Below are 20,987 nucleotides of genomic sequence, written 5' to 3' on the forward strand. Positions count from 1 at the left end.
CAGTGCACTGCTCCTTTTTCACTGCTGAATAGTATGTCACCACATTTTGTCTCTCCATTTACCAATCCATGCATATGTGGACATTTTCCAGGTTTATTTTTTTTAAGATTTTATTTATTTATTCATGAGAGACACAGAGAGAGGCAGAGACATAGGCAGAGGGAGAAGCAGGCTCCATGCAGGGAGCCTGATGTGGGACTCGATCCTGGAACTCCGGGATCACACCCTGAGACAAAGGCAGATGCTCAACCGCTGAGCCACCCAGGTGTCCCACAGTTTTTAGTTATTCATAATAACTAAATTCATAAAACTAATTCAGCTATAAACATTTTGTGACATGTCTCAATCTAGACAGGTGTTCTCATTTTTCTTATAGAGATTGCTAGGCACTGAATTGCTGGGCTGTATGCTGTTTCTGATTGAGTTTAGAAGAAACCAAACTATTTTCCAAAGTGGCTGTACCATTTTATGTTCCCAAGAACATTTGAGGGCTCCAGATTCTCTTTATCCTTGCCAATACTTGGCACTGTCGTCTTTTAAATTATAGTCATTGTATTGGGCGTGTAGGTGTAGTATATGGTTTAAATTTGCATTTGCCTAGTGACTAATCATGTTGAACAATTTTTCATGTGGTCATTTGCCATCCATGCGTATATCTTTGGTGAAAAACTTCTATTAAATTGCCTTTTCCATTTTTAAGTTGGGTTGTCTTTCTGCTAATTGATCTTTAAGAGTTCTTTATATATTCTGGATATAGGATTTCCTAATATTTCTTCCAGTCTGAAACCTGTCTCTTCATTCCCTTAATGGCGTCTTTTGAAGCATAAATGTTTAACCTAATGAATTTATTATTATTATTTTTTATGATTTTATTTTTGGTGTTGTATCTAAAATGGCTTCCCAATTAATTCAAGATCTTCTACAAGTTTAATAGTTTTAAGCCTACATTTAGGACTATGATTCATTTTGAGTTAGTTTTTCTCTATGTGACAGCCAAGGACTTGTTTTTTTTCCCCCCTTACATATGAATATAATTATTCCAGCACCAATTGCTGGAAACATTGTCCTTTCCAATTCAATTGTGTTCGTACCTTTGTGAAAAATCAACCACCATAAATATAAAGGTTTATTTCGGGATTCACAATTTTGATTCACTTCCTTATGTGTGTTTCTTTTGCTAACTTCATTAATGTAAATCTATAAGAAGTACTGTAACTGTATAATATAAATATTCCAAATATCTTGTTTTCAAAAATGTTTTGGGGGCACCTGGGTGCTCAGTTAGTTGAGTGTCTGGCTCTTGATTTCGGCTCCAGTTGTGATCTCGGGTTTGTGAGATCAAGCCCCACGCTTGGGCTCTGTACTCAGCAGGGAGCCCGCTCCTCTCCCCCTCCCCCTCCCCACTCTCTCTCTTTAAAACAAATACATAAATCCTTAAAATATATATACTCTGGCTACTCTAGGTCCTTTGCATTTCCACATAAACTTTAGGATTAGCCTGTCAATTTCTACCAAAAACAAAATAAATGAAATTATAATAGGGATTATAATGGATCAATTTGGGGAGAATTACCATCTTAATATGGAATCTTCTAATCCATGAACAAAGTAAATCTCTCATTTATTTAAATCTTTAATTTTGTCCAGCAATGTTTTGCTGTTTTTAGTGCACAAATCTTGGATTGCTTTTGCTAAATTTATTCCTAAATATTTTCATCTTTTTGATACAACTGTAATAAATTGTTTTATTTTTTGGACTGTTCCCATCTAGTATCTAGAAGTATAACTAATTTCTGTATGCTAATCTTGTATCCTGCAATCTTGTTGAGCATGTTTACTAGTTCTAGTACTGTGTATTTGCATATTTCCTATCAGTTTCTAAATATAGTTTCTACATGTTATCTGTGAATAAAAGCAGCTTTACCATTTCCTTTGCAATATGGATGTCTTTATTTTTCTTGCCTGACTGTACTGACTAGAATCTACTATGCAATACCAAAAAGAGGTGGTGACAAGGTGACAGTGGAGGACATTGCCTTGTTCTTGATCTTAAGGGAGAAAACATTCTGGCTTTCACAACTGAAATGAATGACTATGAATATGATGGGGCATCTGGCTGGCTCAGTCAGTAGAGCATGCAACTCTTAATATCAGCGTTATGAGTTCAAGCCCCATTTTGATTATGGAGGCTACTTTAAAAAAAAATGAATCGGATGTGATCTGTAGGGTTTTTTTCATAAATGCCCCTTATTAGGCAGAAAAAGTTCTTTTTTTTACTTCCTGGTTAAAAGATTTTAATCACAAATGGGTGTTGAGAGTCTGGCAAATGCTTTCTCTGACTCTACGAGATGATTATATGGTTTTGGTCTTCATTCTATTAGTGTATTACACATTAACTGAATTTTGGATCTTAAATCATCTTTGGACTTCTGGAATAAATTCCACTTGCTCATGGTATAAAATCCTTTTTATATGTGGCTAGATTTGGTTTGCTAATTTTTTATGAAGGATTTTTGCTTCTTTGGTCAAGAGAGATTGATCTGCCATTTTATTTTCTTGAGATGTCTTTGGCCTGGCTTTGGAGTCAATTACGTTGGCCTTGACAAAGCAAATTGGGCAGTTTTCCCTTCTCTTCTATTTTCTGAAACAGTCTGTGAAGAATGAACATTAGTTCTTCGAATATTTGATAGAACTCACCGAATGTGATCCTGGGATTTTTATTGTGGAAAGGTTTTTAATTCCTCATTCCATTTATTTGCTTATTAGAAGTCTATTTATATTTTCTATTTGTTCTTAAATCAATTTTCGCAATTGGTCTTTCTAATAGCTTGTGTCTTTCTATGAATTCATCCATTTTATCTTAGTTTCTACAGTGATGACATAAAAATGATCATAATATTCCTTTATAATACATTCAAGTTCTGTGAGGTCGGTAGTAATTTCACGCCTTTCACTGCTGATCTGGCTAATCTGTGTCTTCTTTTTTTGGTCAGTCTAGCTAAATGTTTGTCTACTTTGTTGATCTGTTCAAAGAACCAACTTCTAGTTTCACTGCTTTTTCTCTAACATTTTTCTGTTCTTTTGGCTTCTGCTATGTTCTTTATTAATTCCTTCCTCTGCTTGTTCTTGGTCTGGTTTGCTCTTCTTTTTCTAGGTTCTTAAGCTAGAAGTTTAGGAGTGATTTAAGAATTTTCTCCTTTTCTTAGATATGCATATATAAATTTTCCATGAAGCACTACCTTATCTGCACACACAAATTCTAAGTTGTCTTTTTGTTTTCATTGATTAAATATTTTAAAATTTCCTTTGTCTTTTTAACTGACAAATATTTGGGGCTTTCTAAGATTTCTGTTACATGATTTCATCTTTTGCACTCTATTCAGACTTGTTTTATGGGCAACCGGCAAACATATCTAACCTAGAGAATGTTTCCCATATGTTTGAAAAGAATGTAGTCACAGGCTGGAATTTTCTTTGTATGTCAGTTTGGTCAAGTTGATTGATAATGTTGTTGAAATCTTCTATCTTCTTGCCTTTTTTTTTTTTTTTAAAGATTTTAGTTATTTATTCATCAGAGACAGAGAAAGAGAGATAGACAGAGGGATAAGCAGGATCCCTGCAAGGAGCCCAAGGGGGACTTGATCCCGCACCCCATGATCATGCCCTTCGCTGAAGGCAGACACTCAGCCACTGAGTCACCAAGACGTCCCTATCTTCTTGTTTATTTTGTGTCTAGTTAGTCGTTCTATCAAGTATTGAAAATGGGATATTGAAATTACCAATTATTATTGTAGAAACTTTATTTCTCCTTTCACAATTTCACTTCATGTATACGGGGATCATTGTTAGATGTATACACAATTTATGATTACTAAGCCCTACTGATGTATTGACTTTTTTATCATAATGAAATAAATGTCTTTGACCTCAGTAATACTTCTTGTCTTTTTTTTTTAATATTTCTTGTCTTAAAGTCTATTCTGTCAGTTAATCTTTCTTATAATTAGGTATGCTTCTTATAGACAATATATAGCTGAGTGTTATTATCCAGTTTGACCATCTTTTGCCTTTTGAGAACATTTAGTCCAGTCATATTTAATGTAATTAATTATATGGTTGGATTTACTTTTGCCATTGTTATTTTTTATTTGTTTTTTTTTTTTTGAAGATTTTATTTATTTATTCATGAGAGACACAGAGAGAATGCAGAGACATAGGCAGAGGGAGAAGCAGGCTCCTTGCAGGGAGTTCACTGTGGGACTTGATCTTGGAACTCTGGGAACACGCCTTGAGCCCAAGGCAGACACTTAACCACTGAGACACCTAGGCGTCCCTGTTATTTTCTATCGTTGGTTACACCTTTTTTTATTCCCCTATTCCTCCTTTATTACTTTCTTTTGTGACAAATACTTTTAGCGTACCATTTTAATCCCTCTAATGTTTTTTACTTTCTATTTTTTTCAGTTACTTTCTTAGCAATTATTCTAGGGACTATAATTTATATCTTAATTTATCACACTACCTCAAAACAATAATTCCAAAAACGGAAAATATTCTAGTACGTGTCGTTTTTCTTTTTTTTGTATTTTTCCATATGTATATTTCATGTACATATGTCATAAGCCCAATATAACAGTATTATAATTATTGCTTTATATGATTATATGCGTTTTAAATGTGGAAAGTGAGAAAAATATATCTATAGACTCTTTTATATTTATCCAAACAATTATTGTACTCGACACCCTTAATTTCTTCCTATGAATTTGAATTAACATCTGGAGTCATTTCCTTTTAGCCTGAAGAATTTCCTTTAGACAGTATAAGACCGTCTAGCAGCAGGCAATTTTCTCAATCTTTGTTTATCTGAGAACAATTTAACCTTTATTTTGGAAGCTAGTTTTTCTGGATATTGATACTTATTTGACAATTTTTTCTTTTGACATTTTGAATATGTCAAGTTTTATCATCTCTACTGTTTCTGATGAGAAGTCCTCCATTAAAGATATTATTAGTTCAATCCCCTATGTGTAATAAGTCATTTTTTTTCTTCCAGCTTTCAAGATTCTCTTTTTTCCATTTGGCTTTCAACAATCTAACTATGGTATGTCTACATGGATTTTCTTTGTGTTTTACAACTTGGGATTTTTCATTAAATCTGGAAAGTTTTCTGCCATTATTTTTTCATATATTTTTTTTTAAACTCCTCTCTCTCTCTCCTCTCCCATTATGTTTATGTGTATCTACTTAATGTTTTCTCACAGGTCTTGGAGGCTCTATGGACTTTCCCTCAATCTTTTTCTATTCTTCAAGGTATATATATTGACCTATATTCAAATTCACAAATTCTTTTTTGATATCTTAAATCTGCTATTGAGCCCACTGAGTTAACTTTTAGTTACTAAACTTTTTAACTCTAGAGTTTTTGTTTGTTTCTCTTTTATAGTAATTATCTCTTTGTGGAAATTCCTTATTTACTGAGTGACTGTCACCCTACTTCCCTTTAATGCCTTAAACACCATTTTCTATGGCTTTTTAAACATTCTTCTAATTGCTGCTTTAATGTTTTTGTCTGGTAAATCCAACATATGGAGAAACTCAGACATAATTTCTAGTGATTTTCTTAAGTATGGGTCATACTTTGTTTCTTTGCATATCTCTAAATTTTTTGTTGAATATTGGACACTTTAAACAATGCACTGTAGCAATTCTAGATTCTGATTTTCCTTGGTGATTGTTGTCTTATCTGTGTTTTAGTATCTTGATAAGTCTGTTTCCCCTGCACTGTGTGGCCACTGATGTCTCTCCTCCTCTCCATTCACCCTGATCCCATTTTTGTTTTTAAGTCTGGCTTTTTAAGACCTTTTCAAGCTGGTCTCCAGTGTTCACTATAGTGTTTGGCTGAAGACTGATCAGAGATTTTATTCAACTATCTCAATCCAGTAAGGCTTCCACTCCCAGGAAGGGATTTGTGTGTGGAATGAAGAGTACATTCAAAGTCTGAGCCTTTCAAAAGATGGCCCCAAATTTTATTACCATTAGGCCTGCTTGAATCTCCTCTCCATGTATTTCCTAGATTCCACTGAGCAATGACATGTGGATAACTTACACCCACTTCATTTTCTGCTGTTATCTACAGTCTTCAGTCAATCTGTGATATGTCATGAACTTATCAATCCCCCATGACTATCTTAACCCCTAGAACTCTATAAAATCCTGCTACTTCACAAGTCTATTATTTGCCACAAACTGAACCATACCTTAGACTAGGGAAGCCACTGATAGGGACCAATGGCTGTTTGTTTGTAACTAAGGTTACTATTTTAATCTACAATATTTCCTATCAAGTACTCTCTCTCCAGCTACAAAGCTTCCAGTTTTAAAGGCTTGCCCCATCCTGGTTGAAATGCCATACCAACAAAGCTGGGGATGAGGAAGAAGAGATGAGTAGCACCAGATAACACCACAAATCTGTGTTGTTCTTAGACTCTGAGTTCAATGCTTTTCATGAAAAAAATTTCTCAATTTGTTTGGTTGATTTCCAGACCAGTGAATTAGTTATTTTGGCAGTCTTGTACAGCTTTATGGTGGCTTTGTGGAGAAAGTGAGCAAATATCTCTCAGTCACCTCAGACATTTCTGTATTAATAGCATATATTACATGCTGCTGTAGTCCAAAATTTAACTACACCAAATCTTGACTATAACTTTGAGAGTATATTTACCTCTGAGATAAAACTGTAAGTTCACTTTTTTGTTATTCATATTCTATGCACAGATGTGCAACTATTTTAGACTAGACATATTAGTGTCTTAGCTTCCTTTCTTTTTTGTTGCTTCTGGGAAAAACTCAACTTGGGCATATGTGCTTTTGTACAGGGTATATAGAAAAGTTGAGAACTTCTCTACAGCAATAAAATAGCTACTAAAAATATAATATGGTTGCAGGTGAAATCAGGCTAACAAACTATATCTATTCAGTGTAGACTGAATACCTCACAGTATTTGAGAGATACTGATAAACTTACAGTATATGAAAATAACACTAAGGTAAGGAAATTATGACATATGAAAAGTACTTGAGAGAAAAGTCAATCTTTAGCCTGAAAAAAAAAAATGACATGTTGCTAGTCTTTCAAATACTTAAAGTAGACTTACACATCACATGACACACAAAACTGTCCTCTATCCAATGTAAAATATTTTATATAATTTTACTATAAAACAAGACTCATCTATCTGGTCACTAGTTTACAAATTTTGAATCATATTTCTTGAAACATGACATACTGTGCTCTCAGCTTATACCTCAATCGTATTTTGTGCTGTTTTCCATTTTCATGTCTTATAAATAACTTGTAGATTGTGGATTAAATTCCAAATACAAACTTGCAATGCCAGTGAAAAAGAAAGAAAGTAGACTTACTCAATATTGATACAAAAGGCAGAATCAAATTCAGGGAAATAATTATGAGCTCAATAAACTATTTAATAACTTAAGCTAAAACAACTGAACTCATTTGGTCCTTTTGTAAAGTGATGAGCTTCTCTCACTGAGAATGAGCATAACAGACTAGATGACCACATTTTTAAGAAGTGTTTGTTTAGGAGATGAGCTAGATGATCTTTCAACTCTGTAAGTTTATAAAAATAATTATATAAAAGAATTTAAGTGGATAAAAGATAACATGATCATGAAAAATAATCCCAAGTATAAATAAAGATGATCATAATTTAAGTTTTGATAATAAAGGAAAGAGTCATAAAAACTATTCCTAAAACACATGGGTTCTTCTACTGCACTACTGAATCTCAAAGGGCAACAATATGTTGGATATTACAAAAAAGCTATTAGAAGCAGGAAACAGTATCCTACCATTGTACAAATCTATGATCTAAAGTTCTGGTTGCTATAACTTTTCAAAAACAAGAAAGCTGAAGCAGAAACAGAAGATAGCTAAAGGGAACAAGATATAGAGACTTATATAAAAACCAGACTTCACTCTGAAAAGGCTCAAGCTGAAAGTGTACATAACAAATATTTATAAATGATATGAAGGGCACAAGTAAAGTAAACTTAGACTTGTTCACCCAAACCTGGAAGGCAAGCCTTAGACTCTGAAAGAGGTAAGGTTAATACAAATAAAGAAAATATCATTATATTCAGGAAACAGTAAAATAATTTGCTGGGATTAAAACAGGTTATAGCTGAAAACAGCAATAACTTACCTCTTTGAGTTGATCAGCACTCCCCCATGATGCAGAACGCTGATGTGACCTTTTTTCTGCTCCCTCTTCTGCCCAACAGCTAGGTGTCTTAAATTAGAAGAAGAAGAATAAAAATAATAAAATAAGGAACTCTATCTCTACTCCTAAATCTCACAGCAATTCAAACATATTTCAAAATATTAGCACATACCAGTTAAAGGGTTATACTAAATACTAAAATCCCTTAAATGCTAAGATTTTCATGACCTGTAAAAGGCTTAAAACACTGTCATATTCTGAATTAGATATGATCAATCTATGACATATCCGAGTGATATTATTCAAAACATTGGTTTTCTGATATTAACATTAATAACTTGAAACTATCAAAGAGAACCATGAAGATATACATATTGGTGCTTTTAAAGAGAACTGCCAAATAAATATAAAATGGCATTTCTACTAATTAAAATAGATGGAAATGAGATTAACAGAACTAGCTCAGAAGCAGTGGGATTACATATGACCTACATGTCAAATATCTAGCAAGATAAAGGGCTTATTGTACTATTCTTCCTATACTCAGATAACAGTGTTAGCAATAATAATCTTTTTTGAAAAACATTCCGCATCTTTAAATGAAAATATAAAATTCTAAAAATGAAAAACATTAAACTGAATAAACTTACTGTAATCTGAAGCAATACATCTTTTTTAAGAAAGAACTTCAGCTACATGTCAGAAAAGAGAATTGTTTTTACCAAAAACCTCATTTCCAATAATTTAACTAGTAATAGACACTATACCCATTGTAACACAAAACACTAAATCAAATAGTAAGACTATTCAGGAGTTGTTATAAAATATCATCTTCAAGATAGGAGAAAACTCTTAGTATAATACAAATTAGGGAAAGCAAAAACCACTAAATACAGACTAAGGATGATTAACACAATAATTATATATAGCTTTAAAAATTATTTTATTGAATACTAAAAAAAAAATAATAATAATCCTTATGTTGAGGTGATGCTCCATGACTTCTTATGAAGAAGACATCAGTTCTACTTTATACAATTCAAAATATTTATGAACAACTTTTTGAATTACCACCTCTTAAAAATAATAATATTCCAAAATGAAACCAACAATTAAATGCTAGTTGAATAAAAACACAAATAAACTGGTTAACCAGTTCAAATACCAAAGTGAAAGTATTTAGTAGTAACAGAGAGCAAAACAGTTTACTCAGTTGACAAGTTCAAGAATAAGGGATATTGTTATATTAAATGAGCTGCCTGCAAAGAACTAAGTTATTAAAATTTCCTAAGTTCAGGCCTAGACAAGTCAAATTTCACTGAAAAAATTTATCACCCCCTCCACCAAGTAGTCATATCTTTAATAATCAACTATTCTAAAATTATTCAATTATGAGTTTATCTTTATCAAACTTTTATTTTGAGAATTTATATGCCTCATTTACTTTTATTTTTCTACCAAGTATAAGCATTACTCTTGTCAAAGATCAAATGATTAAGGATCACAATGTTTAAAATTCAAAAGTACATTCACAGAAAATGAGTGAAATTTCTGATATGTTTCATAATTATTTCACAATTACATTTATAAGAGGAATTATTGTCATACAACTTTTTCAAAAGACATTTACATAAACTGTATCTCCAACTTAGAGATAAACAAATAGCCACAAAACTTTAACAATTGCCTTAATACTGGCCAAGCATGCCACTGGCAAATGGAACTACATTTGAGATTTCTTATTTCACAGATCATTTTTCTTCACATAATCATTCTTTTCTTAAAACTGAATGTGAAAACCTGTTTGATTATTTCAGAATGTAGTGTTAGTTATATAAAAGAAATAAAAACAACAAAGGAATATTTATGTTCCTGATATCTAGCTAGTAAAATAGCTAGATTTTACACTTTTAAGAGTGTAAAACCATTAGAAGAGACTTCTCAGTCATGTGGCTACAGAATTACATGCATATACATTGTTTAAATATATTCATCATACTATGAACTTTTCCAAAAAAGGTAATTTCATTTTAATCACATCAATTTAAAATAAATAGTATGAAAAATGCTCTAGTCTGCAAATATATTCTGCAGACTACATAGTCACATGCAAAAGTTTAAATTCAAATGAATGAAAATGAAATAAAACTAAAAACTCAGTTCCTCAGTCATTCTAGCACATTTCAAATGCTCAATAACCACATGTAGCTGGTGGCTACTGGCTGCTACACAAGACAGCACAGAGGCAGAACGTCTCCATAGCTGCAGAAAGTTCTATCGAGAGCAGTGTTTTATACACTTAATCACAGATGTTTAACAAGTTAGTTTAGTCGAAGCAAAACCAAGAGACAGCTACTCAGTTTATTACATCTATGTAAAGTTCATGCTCGTGAAGCCACAGAAGACGACTAATTTGCATCTAATTTATTAAATCTGAGTGTCTGATAAATGCTTTACTACTTAAATTAGATAACACAAAGCAGCAAAAGTTCTTTCCTTTCATACAAGTAAGCAATTCCTTCCAACTAGACTGTCCACTGATTTACAGTAGAATTTTATAAACTGTGACACTTATAACATGCTCCTGGGTGTTGGTAAGAATACAGATTAAGAGTTTGATGGTTAAATTAATTTGGGAAATGCTGTATTTTATACCTTCCCATACTACATGTACAATGCAATGAGCATTTCAAAATTTCAAACACACACACACACACACTTTATTAAAAACTTGCTTTACTTTCTTTCTCTTAATTATATAACCCCAGAACACTTCTTGTACAAGTAGTTTTATTAACATCTTCCATAGAAAGCTTAGGAAAAAATATAATCCTCAATAGTTTGTATTGTATATAATTGCCTGCTCTTCATTCACCACACTTAGGGGATTCTTCCTTTCTAGTTGCCTCCACCGACACTACCAAAGAAGAGAAAATAAATCTTTTGTACACTTGAATAAAGCTGAACCAAGGCCATCTCTAAGACTGTTGACAAAAAAGTAGTTGGAAAAAAAAATTCTTCTACATGATAAGGATACCTAAGGGTTAAAAAAGATCATTTTCTATTTTCACCTCTCAGATTTGTCCAAGGTCCCGCCCAAATAACTTTCTCTCCAACCCTCAGGTCCATCTATTACCCCTTGGTTTCCTATGGGAGGACCTCTTTTCCTATGAGTGAAATACAGAGAAAACAGTTCTATTGCAAGGGACTTAACACTCGTTAAGACAATTTTCTAAGAGAAGTTTTAGGGGATGCCTGGGTGGCTCAGTGGTTTAGCACCTGCCTTCAGCCCAGGATCATGCCCTGAGACACGAGAGAGAGAGAGAGAGAGAGAGAGAGAGAGAGGGGCGCAGAGACACAGGCAGAGGGAGAAGCAGGCTCCTCGCAGGGAGCCCGATGTGGGACTCGATCCCAGGACCCCAGGATCATGCCCTGAGCCACAGGCAGACGTCCAATCACTGAGCAACTCAGGCGTCCCATGATTCCTCCTTTTTTGAAATGCAAGAGCCAAAGCCACTTCCAAAACCCCCACAAGAACCAAAAAAACTAATCACTTCATAAAACTCTCATCATCTTATTTAAAACTTATGTAAAACTTCTTTTTTTTTTTTTTTTTAAAGTAAGCTCTATGCCCAACGTGGGGGCTTGAACTCCGGATCCCTAGATCAAGAGCTGCATGCTCCACCAATTGGGCCAGCCAGGCACCTCTTCTGTAAAACTGAAAAATCTATTTTTTGTACAGTTCATCTTTGGTCTTTGAATTTAATGTAATTTATAATCTATAATAGAAATATGATTACTGACTACTAATTATTTTACAACAGTACTTAGAGAGATGATCCTTAGTATTTTTTTTGATCCTTAGTATTAATGTACTGATCAACCTGAAAAGAAATGAAATGGAATTACATAAAAATCAATGATACTTAAATAATTGATTACAGATTTTACTTTATTTTTTTAAATTTTTAAAAAAATTTATTTATGATAGTCACACACACACAGAGAGAGAGAGAGAGAGGCAGAGACACAGGCAGAGGGAGAAGCAGGCTCCATGCACCGGGAGCCTGACGTGGGATTCGATCCCGGGTCTCCAGGATCGCGCCCTGGGCCAAAGGCAGGCGCCAAACTGCTGCGCCACCCAGGGATCCCTACAGACAGATTTTAAATTATAAAAAGCTTTAAAACAATTAAAAACCCTTCATTATTTATAAATATATAATTTGAGTTTTGTTTCTTTCCACTGATGAAAAAATGGTTAAACTTTAAAAAAAACTTTTAACTTAAAAGATCATTTTGAAAAGTCTATCCTGATAAAGCATTAAAAGGAGCACAAAAAGATTATGATTCTACTATTATCCCTTGTTCTTCTGATAACAGTATACAAGTATAGTTTTATAACTAAGCATAAATATAAATTACTGTTTCACTTATTGACAAATGATGTAGAAAAGAAAGAGTTCATCTGAACAAGCTTTAGGAATTCAGGGACAGCAGCAGTTACATGCTCAAATTTTTTATCACACTTCAACTATACAGTAAGTTACATGCTCATTAGGTTAGACCAGTTCAAAGTGTGGTCTGCTGATGAGCAGCATCAGCCTCATCTGAGATCAAGATAGAGATGCAAATTCTCAGGGTCATCCCAGAATAACTAAGTCCGGAATTCTTAGATAGGTTCAGTAATCTATGTTCTAACAAGCTGTCCACATAATTGTGATGCAAGCTAAAGTTTGAAAACCATTATTAACTAAGGAAATAAAAATGAGTAAGAAACAGATTCCAAACTCAAGGTGCCGGGCTGACCATATACCCACTCATTTTTCTTGTAGGCTAATATCCACTAACAAGTATAAGATCAGTCTGCATATAATTACATCTTTGGAAATTAACATAAGCTAATGTAACTATCATTTGGAGCCATGTGGGAAGCAATACTGACAGAAAGTTTTCTTTACTGAGTTACATTAAAGAGTAGTCCCTAGCAAGGATTAACACGCCTGAGTATATAAGTAAAATATATAAAATCTATATCTAATTAGGCCTCAATGTGCTCAAAACACAAGTGAATGATAATCTGTGAAGTAACGGTTTGTGATTTTCCAGATTAGTACCAAGGAACTTATTCAAAAGACATTAAAAGCTGTATTTCTTAAGCCTAAGGTAAGGGGGAGGGTGGGTGTTGGTGAATTGCAATTTCTAAAAACAGGAAATACCACAGAAATCAACTATTGCATCTGTGTTCCACATGATAAAGTGAAATAATCTGCCTTACTCTGTAAGAAATGCTAATTTGAGAAAAAGCAATCATAAATGTGCCAACAACCTTAACAATATTCATAGTAATTCTATTTCCAAGAATTAACTTGAGATGTACATCCAGAGATGCTCTGGAAATAAATTACATATCTATCAGTAGGGAAATGAAAAATTGTGGCACATTCTTAACAATACAAAAACCACTGCACATGGACTACAATCCCATTTTAGTAAGCAAATACACACAGAAAAAGACTAGGGAGAGATATTTCAAACTATAGTTTGAATAGTGAGAATTCTAGATAATGCAATAGTAAATCCGTAATTTTTTCCTAGCCGAACAAGAAAAAAAAAAATCAGGAAAAATGGATTTAAAACCATGTTTAGGCATATTTAATTCATGAGAAAATGCTATGACTTTTTAAAAAGAGTACAAAACACTACCTATAATATCTAAATTCTCTTTTTAAAATGGTCTTATTTTTATTTTTTAAATGTAAATAATCATAATGTAAAAGGATATATATCAAAGTGTTAAAAAATGGCTATGTCTGGATATTAGGAATACAGACAACTTACTTTGTGATTTTTGGTATTTTCTACAATGACTACTGTTTTCAAAATCAGAAACAGGATTTAAAAAAATAATATAGCTATGCTATAGAATTGGTAAGTGTGGCATATATTGACAATGAAAAAGCCCTCCTAACTTCAGACACAAATGTCAAATCTATTTTGGAAGACAGATTACATACAAGTCACATATAAGTTAAAATGTCAGTATATATTGCATAAAATATTTTTCAGTAGACCAGTTTCTTTTGACTAGGGGATTAGGGTTTTTCTCCAAACAGTAAGGGTCTAAACAGAGATCACCAACTATCGGCTATGGGAACAGAGTTGGGAAACTTCAGATAAGCAGGAACATTTAAGTGTTTAGAATAACTGAAAAGTGAAGTTCACTGAAATATCAAATACTCAGAAATATTAGTGGAAAGTTATTGATTAGGATACTGACAGGAGTTATAATTCAGTTTAGATATGCCTTTCATGGTATACTTTAATTATGTAAAGGAAAAAATATCTATAAAAATATTCTCCTGAAAAAGTTAAATACAGAGCTACCATATCATCCAGCAATCCCTAGGGAAACAAAAACATGTGTCTACACAAAAACCTGTACACAAATGGTCACAGCAGCACATCGACTTATGAATGTATAAATAAATAAATTTTAGTCTATGCCATGGAATATTAGTTAGTAATAAAAAGGGGTGAAGAACTGATACATGTCACAATAGGAATGAACCTTAGACATACTATACTAAGTAAAAGAAACCAGATACAAAAAGCCCCATATGAGTCCATTTATGTGAACTGTTCAGAATACACAAATCTACAGAGGCAGAAAGTAGATCTGTGGGTGCCTATTGCCGAGGGAGAGAGGACTGGGGGAAAACAGTGCATGACTGCTAATGGGCACAGTCGTTTCTTTTTGGAGTGATGAAAATATTCTAAAATGGACTGTGGCAATGGTTGTACAACCCTGAATATATTATGAACCAGTGAGCTGTATACTATCAGTAGGTGAACTGTATGGTATATAAATTTTATCTTAATAAAACTGTTACTAAAAATAGTTAAGCCAAAGAGGCAATTATAAATCAGTCTCATTTTTCAATTAAAAAAAAAAGAGCCATACTCTCTCTGTCTCTCATGAGTAAATTAATAAAATCTTAAAAAAAAAAAAAAAGAAAGCCATGTACTGCTGAACCTGAAAGTCTCAAGCATTTGCATTTTCTCAAAAGTAACTGATATTTCTTTTTCTTTGTCATGCTCTTCTTGCCAAGTTTCAAATCACACTGAGGCACTAACTAGTCAAGTATAATAATAGAAGAGGCCAGGAGGGACTGCACATTCATAATCTATCCAGTTAGGTTTCTCAAGTCAAGCTGAGAACATTTAATAAAAAAATTAAAGATGTAACATATATAATGAAAATACTATTCTGTGGCTTCTTACACAGTTACTAATAGACTCTTGACAAATAACCAGCTTCTGCTTTAATCAAAAGGTGATGGTAATGCAAGGAATTAAAAGTATAAAAAATATTTCAATTTATTACTTGGTATTTAGACCTAACAATACCCTTTCTGATAAGTTCTATCACTACTCTTGGGAACAGATTTAAAATCAAATGAGGAGATCTAATTTTCAGTTTTTAGAGAGTATTAGAATATATTAATCTTTGGTGTTACAATCTTTTAAATTATAATTAACCTTGGTTGCTGGGTTTCAAAAAATTGATTCTACATGTAAAAAAGTAAAAGCAATTTTACTTTTTTAAAAATAATATTCCCAAACACTTTAAATAATATATTTAACAATCACACTGGAGTATAACTGCCTCTGAATTATCCAAGAGATAAACTACCTTTGTTTCTGGATAGTCTTTAGCATTTAAAAAAAATCTCTCATTCCTGACAGAAAATCAGCAACATAAGTGACTATGAGATACCTTCCAAAAATATTTCCACATCATTCCAAAGTCATAAAGACTAAAGTGCTCAACTGATGCCATGAATATCATCAATGGGATACCTAAGTGATAAGGAAGGAAGGAGTTTCTTTAACTATATATCTTCACTTTCCTATACTTGGACCCAAAAATCTGAAGTGCCATTTCTTATTTATAAGACTGCAGGATAGACAGCAATAGCTACTTAGGACTGAGTGAATTGTGACCTATCAGGAACTGTTTATTGAGTTTCAGACCCCTATCATGCTGCAGTTATCTGTATAATTTCTATGCCATTTCCTACCAATTCAGATATAATGCTCATAATTGCATGTCAATTGTTGACATTAGTAATAATGACTTTTTCTGTCACTTAATTCAGTATCATTATATGTAAGCCTCCTCCTGACAGCAAAATAGATTATAGATTATAGATTCTAATTCTAATAGATTATAGATTCTAATTCTAATACAAAGGCAACTGGTATTTACCAATATCGATCATGTCCTGGATACTGTACTAGAAGCTTAACATGGATTATTTTATATAATCCTCACTGCAATAGGTACCAGTGTTATTCTCTAAAAGTTATAAGAATTCCAACAGCAATGAAAACTGTTTTCACTCGATTCATACTGTTTCCTAGGAATGTGATATATCCTATCCCAATCATTCATTTATACAAAGCAGTTATTAATAAGTAGAAAGGCATGTTGCCCTTAACTATGATTTAATTCTTAAGTTCTCAAAGCTTAATATCACTAACAAATGCCTAAGTAAATGCTAATTATTTATTATTATTATAGGATTTTTAACAGAAAACTGATGGGTTAAAAGATATAAAAGGATGAGAATTAATGTATCAGACAACAAAGGTCAAGATGATGGAGGAAGAGGGTTGTTCCAAATAAATATAAGCTATTTCACAATTTTACCTAGAGCTAAGTTAATTAGGGGTAAAGGTATGGGGGGAAACACTAAGAAAAGCAGGTTAATTTTGTTATCTGTTAAATATTTCCAGTAATGGAAGGAAACCCAGGTACATGGTAAACAGGAGCATGAGGAAGGCTCTCTGCTAAAAATCCCTTACTTCTGAATCAAATAAATATACTACCTATTACAAATAAGCAGAATTTTAAGTTTCTGATAATTTCAGAGATAGCGTTTGAAAATGATAAATAAAATATTAAAATATTTGTCATGAGTTTAAGTTTCTCATCAATTTTGGCAACCAAAAATATCACTCCCTTAGGAATAGGACTACCTTCACGAGGACTGTTAAGCTCTAAATTATACTATCCTCTGTGTCTGAATTTTAGCTAATAGCTTAAAGAGAAAGTAAAGGTGATCTTCAACAGGAAGGAATCTTTATACATTCATTCAACAGCCAGTTAGGAACCAGCTCAATAAAAATAACACTTTAAGTCCCTGGAATACAATCTAAGCAGCCAAGATGGCCAAATCTTAAGACTTGTTTCCATTTCCAGAGAAGCCTCCCACTCCCCAAAATAGTTCCATCCACTGCTGTTTCTTAAACAAACTTATTTAACAAGGACACAGGAAACCCAAACAGCTGTATTAAGCATGACTTTTGGTCAGGAAATGAGTTTTTGATCAGAGTGGTAAAACTGAAAGTTCTCTTTCACATCTATTGCTATTTGAGGTATATCATCCACTCCTTTGATTAAATTCCTCCCCACCCAGCTTCTTTCACAAAGGGAGGAAAAGGAGAGATTATTTTAATTGTAATTCCAAAAGCAATAAATTTATATATTTTAGTTCAGAATTGCTGACTTTATCAAATGTGGCTAAAGCCAAATGTAAAGTACTTATTACATATCTGTTTCTCAAAAATAAATAAAAACAGGGGTGCCCGGGTGGCTCAGTTGGTTAAGCATAAGCTCAGCTCATGCTCTCAGGGTTGTGAGATCGAGCCCCCTTGTCAGGCTCCACGTAGGGCATGGAGCTCTTTCTCCCTCCCTCTCTCTCTGACCGCCTCCACTCCATAAACAAACAAACAAACAAACAAACAAACAAACAAACATACATACTTCAAATGTTGAAAATTAACTTTAAACAATAAAATGTCAAAAACATCATCTGGAAAATAAAAGCAGCGTATACAGAATTTCACTTAGGATCTAACTATCCCATTTCTTACTCCTCAAAGAATATAAAAGGTAAATAAGAACAATTTTCAAGTATTCTCTGATACCAAATTCAGAGGGACAATGAGTGAGGGAGTAGATAGGACATCAAAGTGGAAAGATTTATACACAGCAAAAGCTATTCTTCAACTGTCCATCAGAAATTTTTTTTAAAAACTGCCATGTTCACCACACTGTTCTTCCCTAATAGGAAATATGGCAGATGACTCTAAAATAAATAAATAAATAGATACATAGATAAATAAATAGCAAAAAGCTAATTATTTCTAGCATTAAGCACGATTTACCAGAATGGAAAGACAAAAGACAAAACAAAGAAATAAAAATCATGGGAAAGAGGTAGGAGAAAGGAGGAAGAAATTCCCTTTTGAAATTCCTCCAACTGTGTATTTACAGTGCCAAGGCCACTATCCAAACATTCACTTAACTTTCCCTCTCTCTGCTAGTACATGTAAATAATAATAGCAATTATTTATTGACACCTAATGTGTAGGTCACTACTCCTAGCATTTTATTTTATTTTATTTTATTTTATTTTATTTTATTTTATTTTATTATTTATTATTTTTTTTTACTCCTAGCATTTTAAATGCATTGATTCAATTTAACCCTTATGATAATCCTATGAGGTACTCAATATCCCATTAACAATGGAGTAATTTGCCCAGAATTACAAAGCTGGAAAATGCTGGAGCCAAGATTCAAAGTCAGTCTGAATCCAGAACTAGAGTGCTTGACCAATGGAAGAAATAAATAAATAAATAAATAAATAAACAAACTACCTTCAATATTGATTTATATCATGAAAAGGTTAAATTCAGGGGAAAACTATTAAGCTACAGAGTATTCTATAATAAACAATACCAACCAAAAGGAAGATATAATGGACATAAATCTTTATACATCTATATTAATAAGATATATAAAGCAATGACCACTGGAAACATACATCAACAGAAATTAATTCCATAATGCCAGCTTACTATGGCATAACGGGGCTTTATAAAAATTGAGTAACATAATTAATAAGGTTGAATTAATATGTAAAAATTCTGTATCTAAAAGTAAAGACTACATTTTGTTTTCTTTTTTTTTTTACATTTTGTTTTCATATATCCACAGAGCATTAAGAAAAAACCAATCTTCTATTAGTATACAAAGAAAATCTCAATGATATTTCCACCGATGTGTAATTCCATACTCTAAATACACTAGAGTTAGAAATTTAATTTTTACTAGGAAAATAAATTTTAACCATTTAGAAATTAAAAACAAAACAAAAAGCTCTCACCAAACAGGATATCAAAACTGAAACTACATGGTATCTTGCAACTATAAATAATGGAAACATATACTAGCCAAAGCTGAGCTCAGAGGATAAATCTTGGCATAAAACACCTATATTACTAAACAAGAAATATCACAAGTAGAAAAATTAAGCATTTATCTCTAAAACTGAGAAAAAAATATATACATTCCAGGAAGGGAGAAGAAAAGCAATGATAGGGCAAAGTCAGAGAACAATAAACCAGAAAAAAGAATAAAAGGAAAACAAATTTCAACACCTTTAATTTTAAAAAATATTATATAACCTAATAAATTTAATACTATATAACCTAATAAATTTAATGACTCAAAACACAGATATGTAATATTATAAGTGAAAAGAATAAGTACAAATATACAAGAAATTAGAAGAATTATTCAAGAATATTTTGTGAAGATACACAAATACACTTGAGAAGCTGGATGAATGGATTATATTCAAATGAAAATATTGAACAAAAGAAATAGAAACTAAAAGAAACCAAGAGCCAAAGGGAAGCCTGAGTGTACAGTTGGTTAAGCATTCAACTCTTGTTTCCACTCAGTTCCTGATCTCAGGGTCCTGAGATCCAGCCCCATGTTGGGCTCTGTGCTCAGTGCAGAGTGCTCAGTGAGGAGTCTGCTTAAGACTATTTTTCCCCCTCCTTCTGTCCTTTCCCACTGTATGTATGAACACTCTCAAATAAATAAAAATAAAATCTTTTAAAATAAAAAAGAAAGAAACCAAGAGCCATGAAAAAAACTGAGATTTTACTAGAGTTCAGATAGCTTCATAGGTAAAATTTTTTCTGACCCAAGTAACAGATAATTGGGGATGATATTTTCACCATTTGTGCCAGAGCACAAAGGAAGGAAATCTTGCAAAATCTTTTTATGAAGTAAGTATAACACTAATCTAAGGATTACATTATGAAAAAGAAAAGAATTTCAGACCTCATTTCTGAATTTTGAAACAAATATAAATATTAACAAACACTTCATTTGCCACTCTATATTTTAAAAAAGTACTCCCTAGTAGCATTTATTCTAGAAATGTAATTATAACTAATTAAGTAATCTATTAAAGAAATTCACCATTTTACAGATTATGGGTCAAAACAAGATATTCATCTCAACGATGAAATGGAATTTCACATGTAAAGAATCACTTCCAATTTAAGAAGAAAAACAATTAGTAAACTAAGTATGCTTGATGCTACTCCTGTCTGAGTGAATGCACCAGCTCTTTTTCTAAGTTTATTCAGATATAACTGACATATAGCATTATATTAGCTTCGGGTATACATGATTCAATATATGTATATATTGTGAAATGATCACCACCATAAGCCTAGCTAACACCACTGTCACTCAATAGTTATGGAAATTTTGCCTTGTAATGAGAACTTTTAAGATTTTCTTTCTGAGCAACTTTCAAATACGCAATAAAGAATTATGAACTATAGTTGCCATGCTGTACATTACATCCA

At 32.6% G+C, this 20,987-nt stretch overlaps 1 protein-coding gene across 2 annotated transcripts in view; it reads right to left on the minus strand.

Annotated features, from left to right (window-relative positions):
* The window catches only part of GLCCI1 (glucocorticoid induced 1), a 100,309-nt gene that overhangs the window by 39,016 nt on the left and 40,306 nt on the right, over positions 1-20,987 (minus strand). For both annotated transcript variants that reach the window (XM_072784021.1, XM_072784022.1), the window contains exon 3: positions 8,229-8,315. In XM_072784021.1, the coding sequence (XP_072640122.1) occupies positions 8,229-8,315 (87 nt within the window). The remainder of the gene's footprint in view (positions 1-8,228; positions 8,316-20,987) is intronic.

This window comes from Canis lupus, chromosome 18 (assembly GCF_048164855.1).
Source record: "Canis lupus baileyi chromosome 18, mCanLup2.hap1, whole genome shotgun sequence".
NCBI lineage: Eukaryota > Metazoa > Chordata > Mammalia > Carnivora > Canidae > Canis > Canis lupus.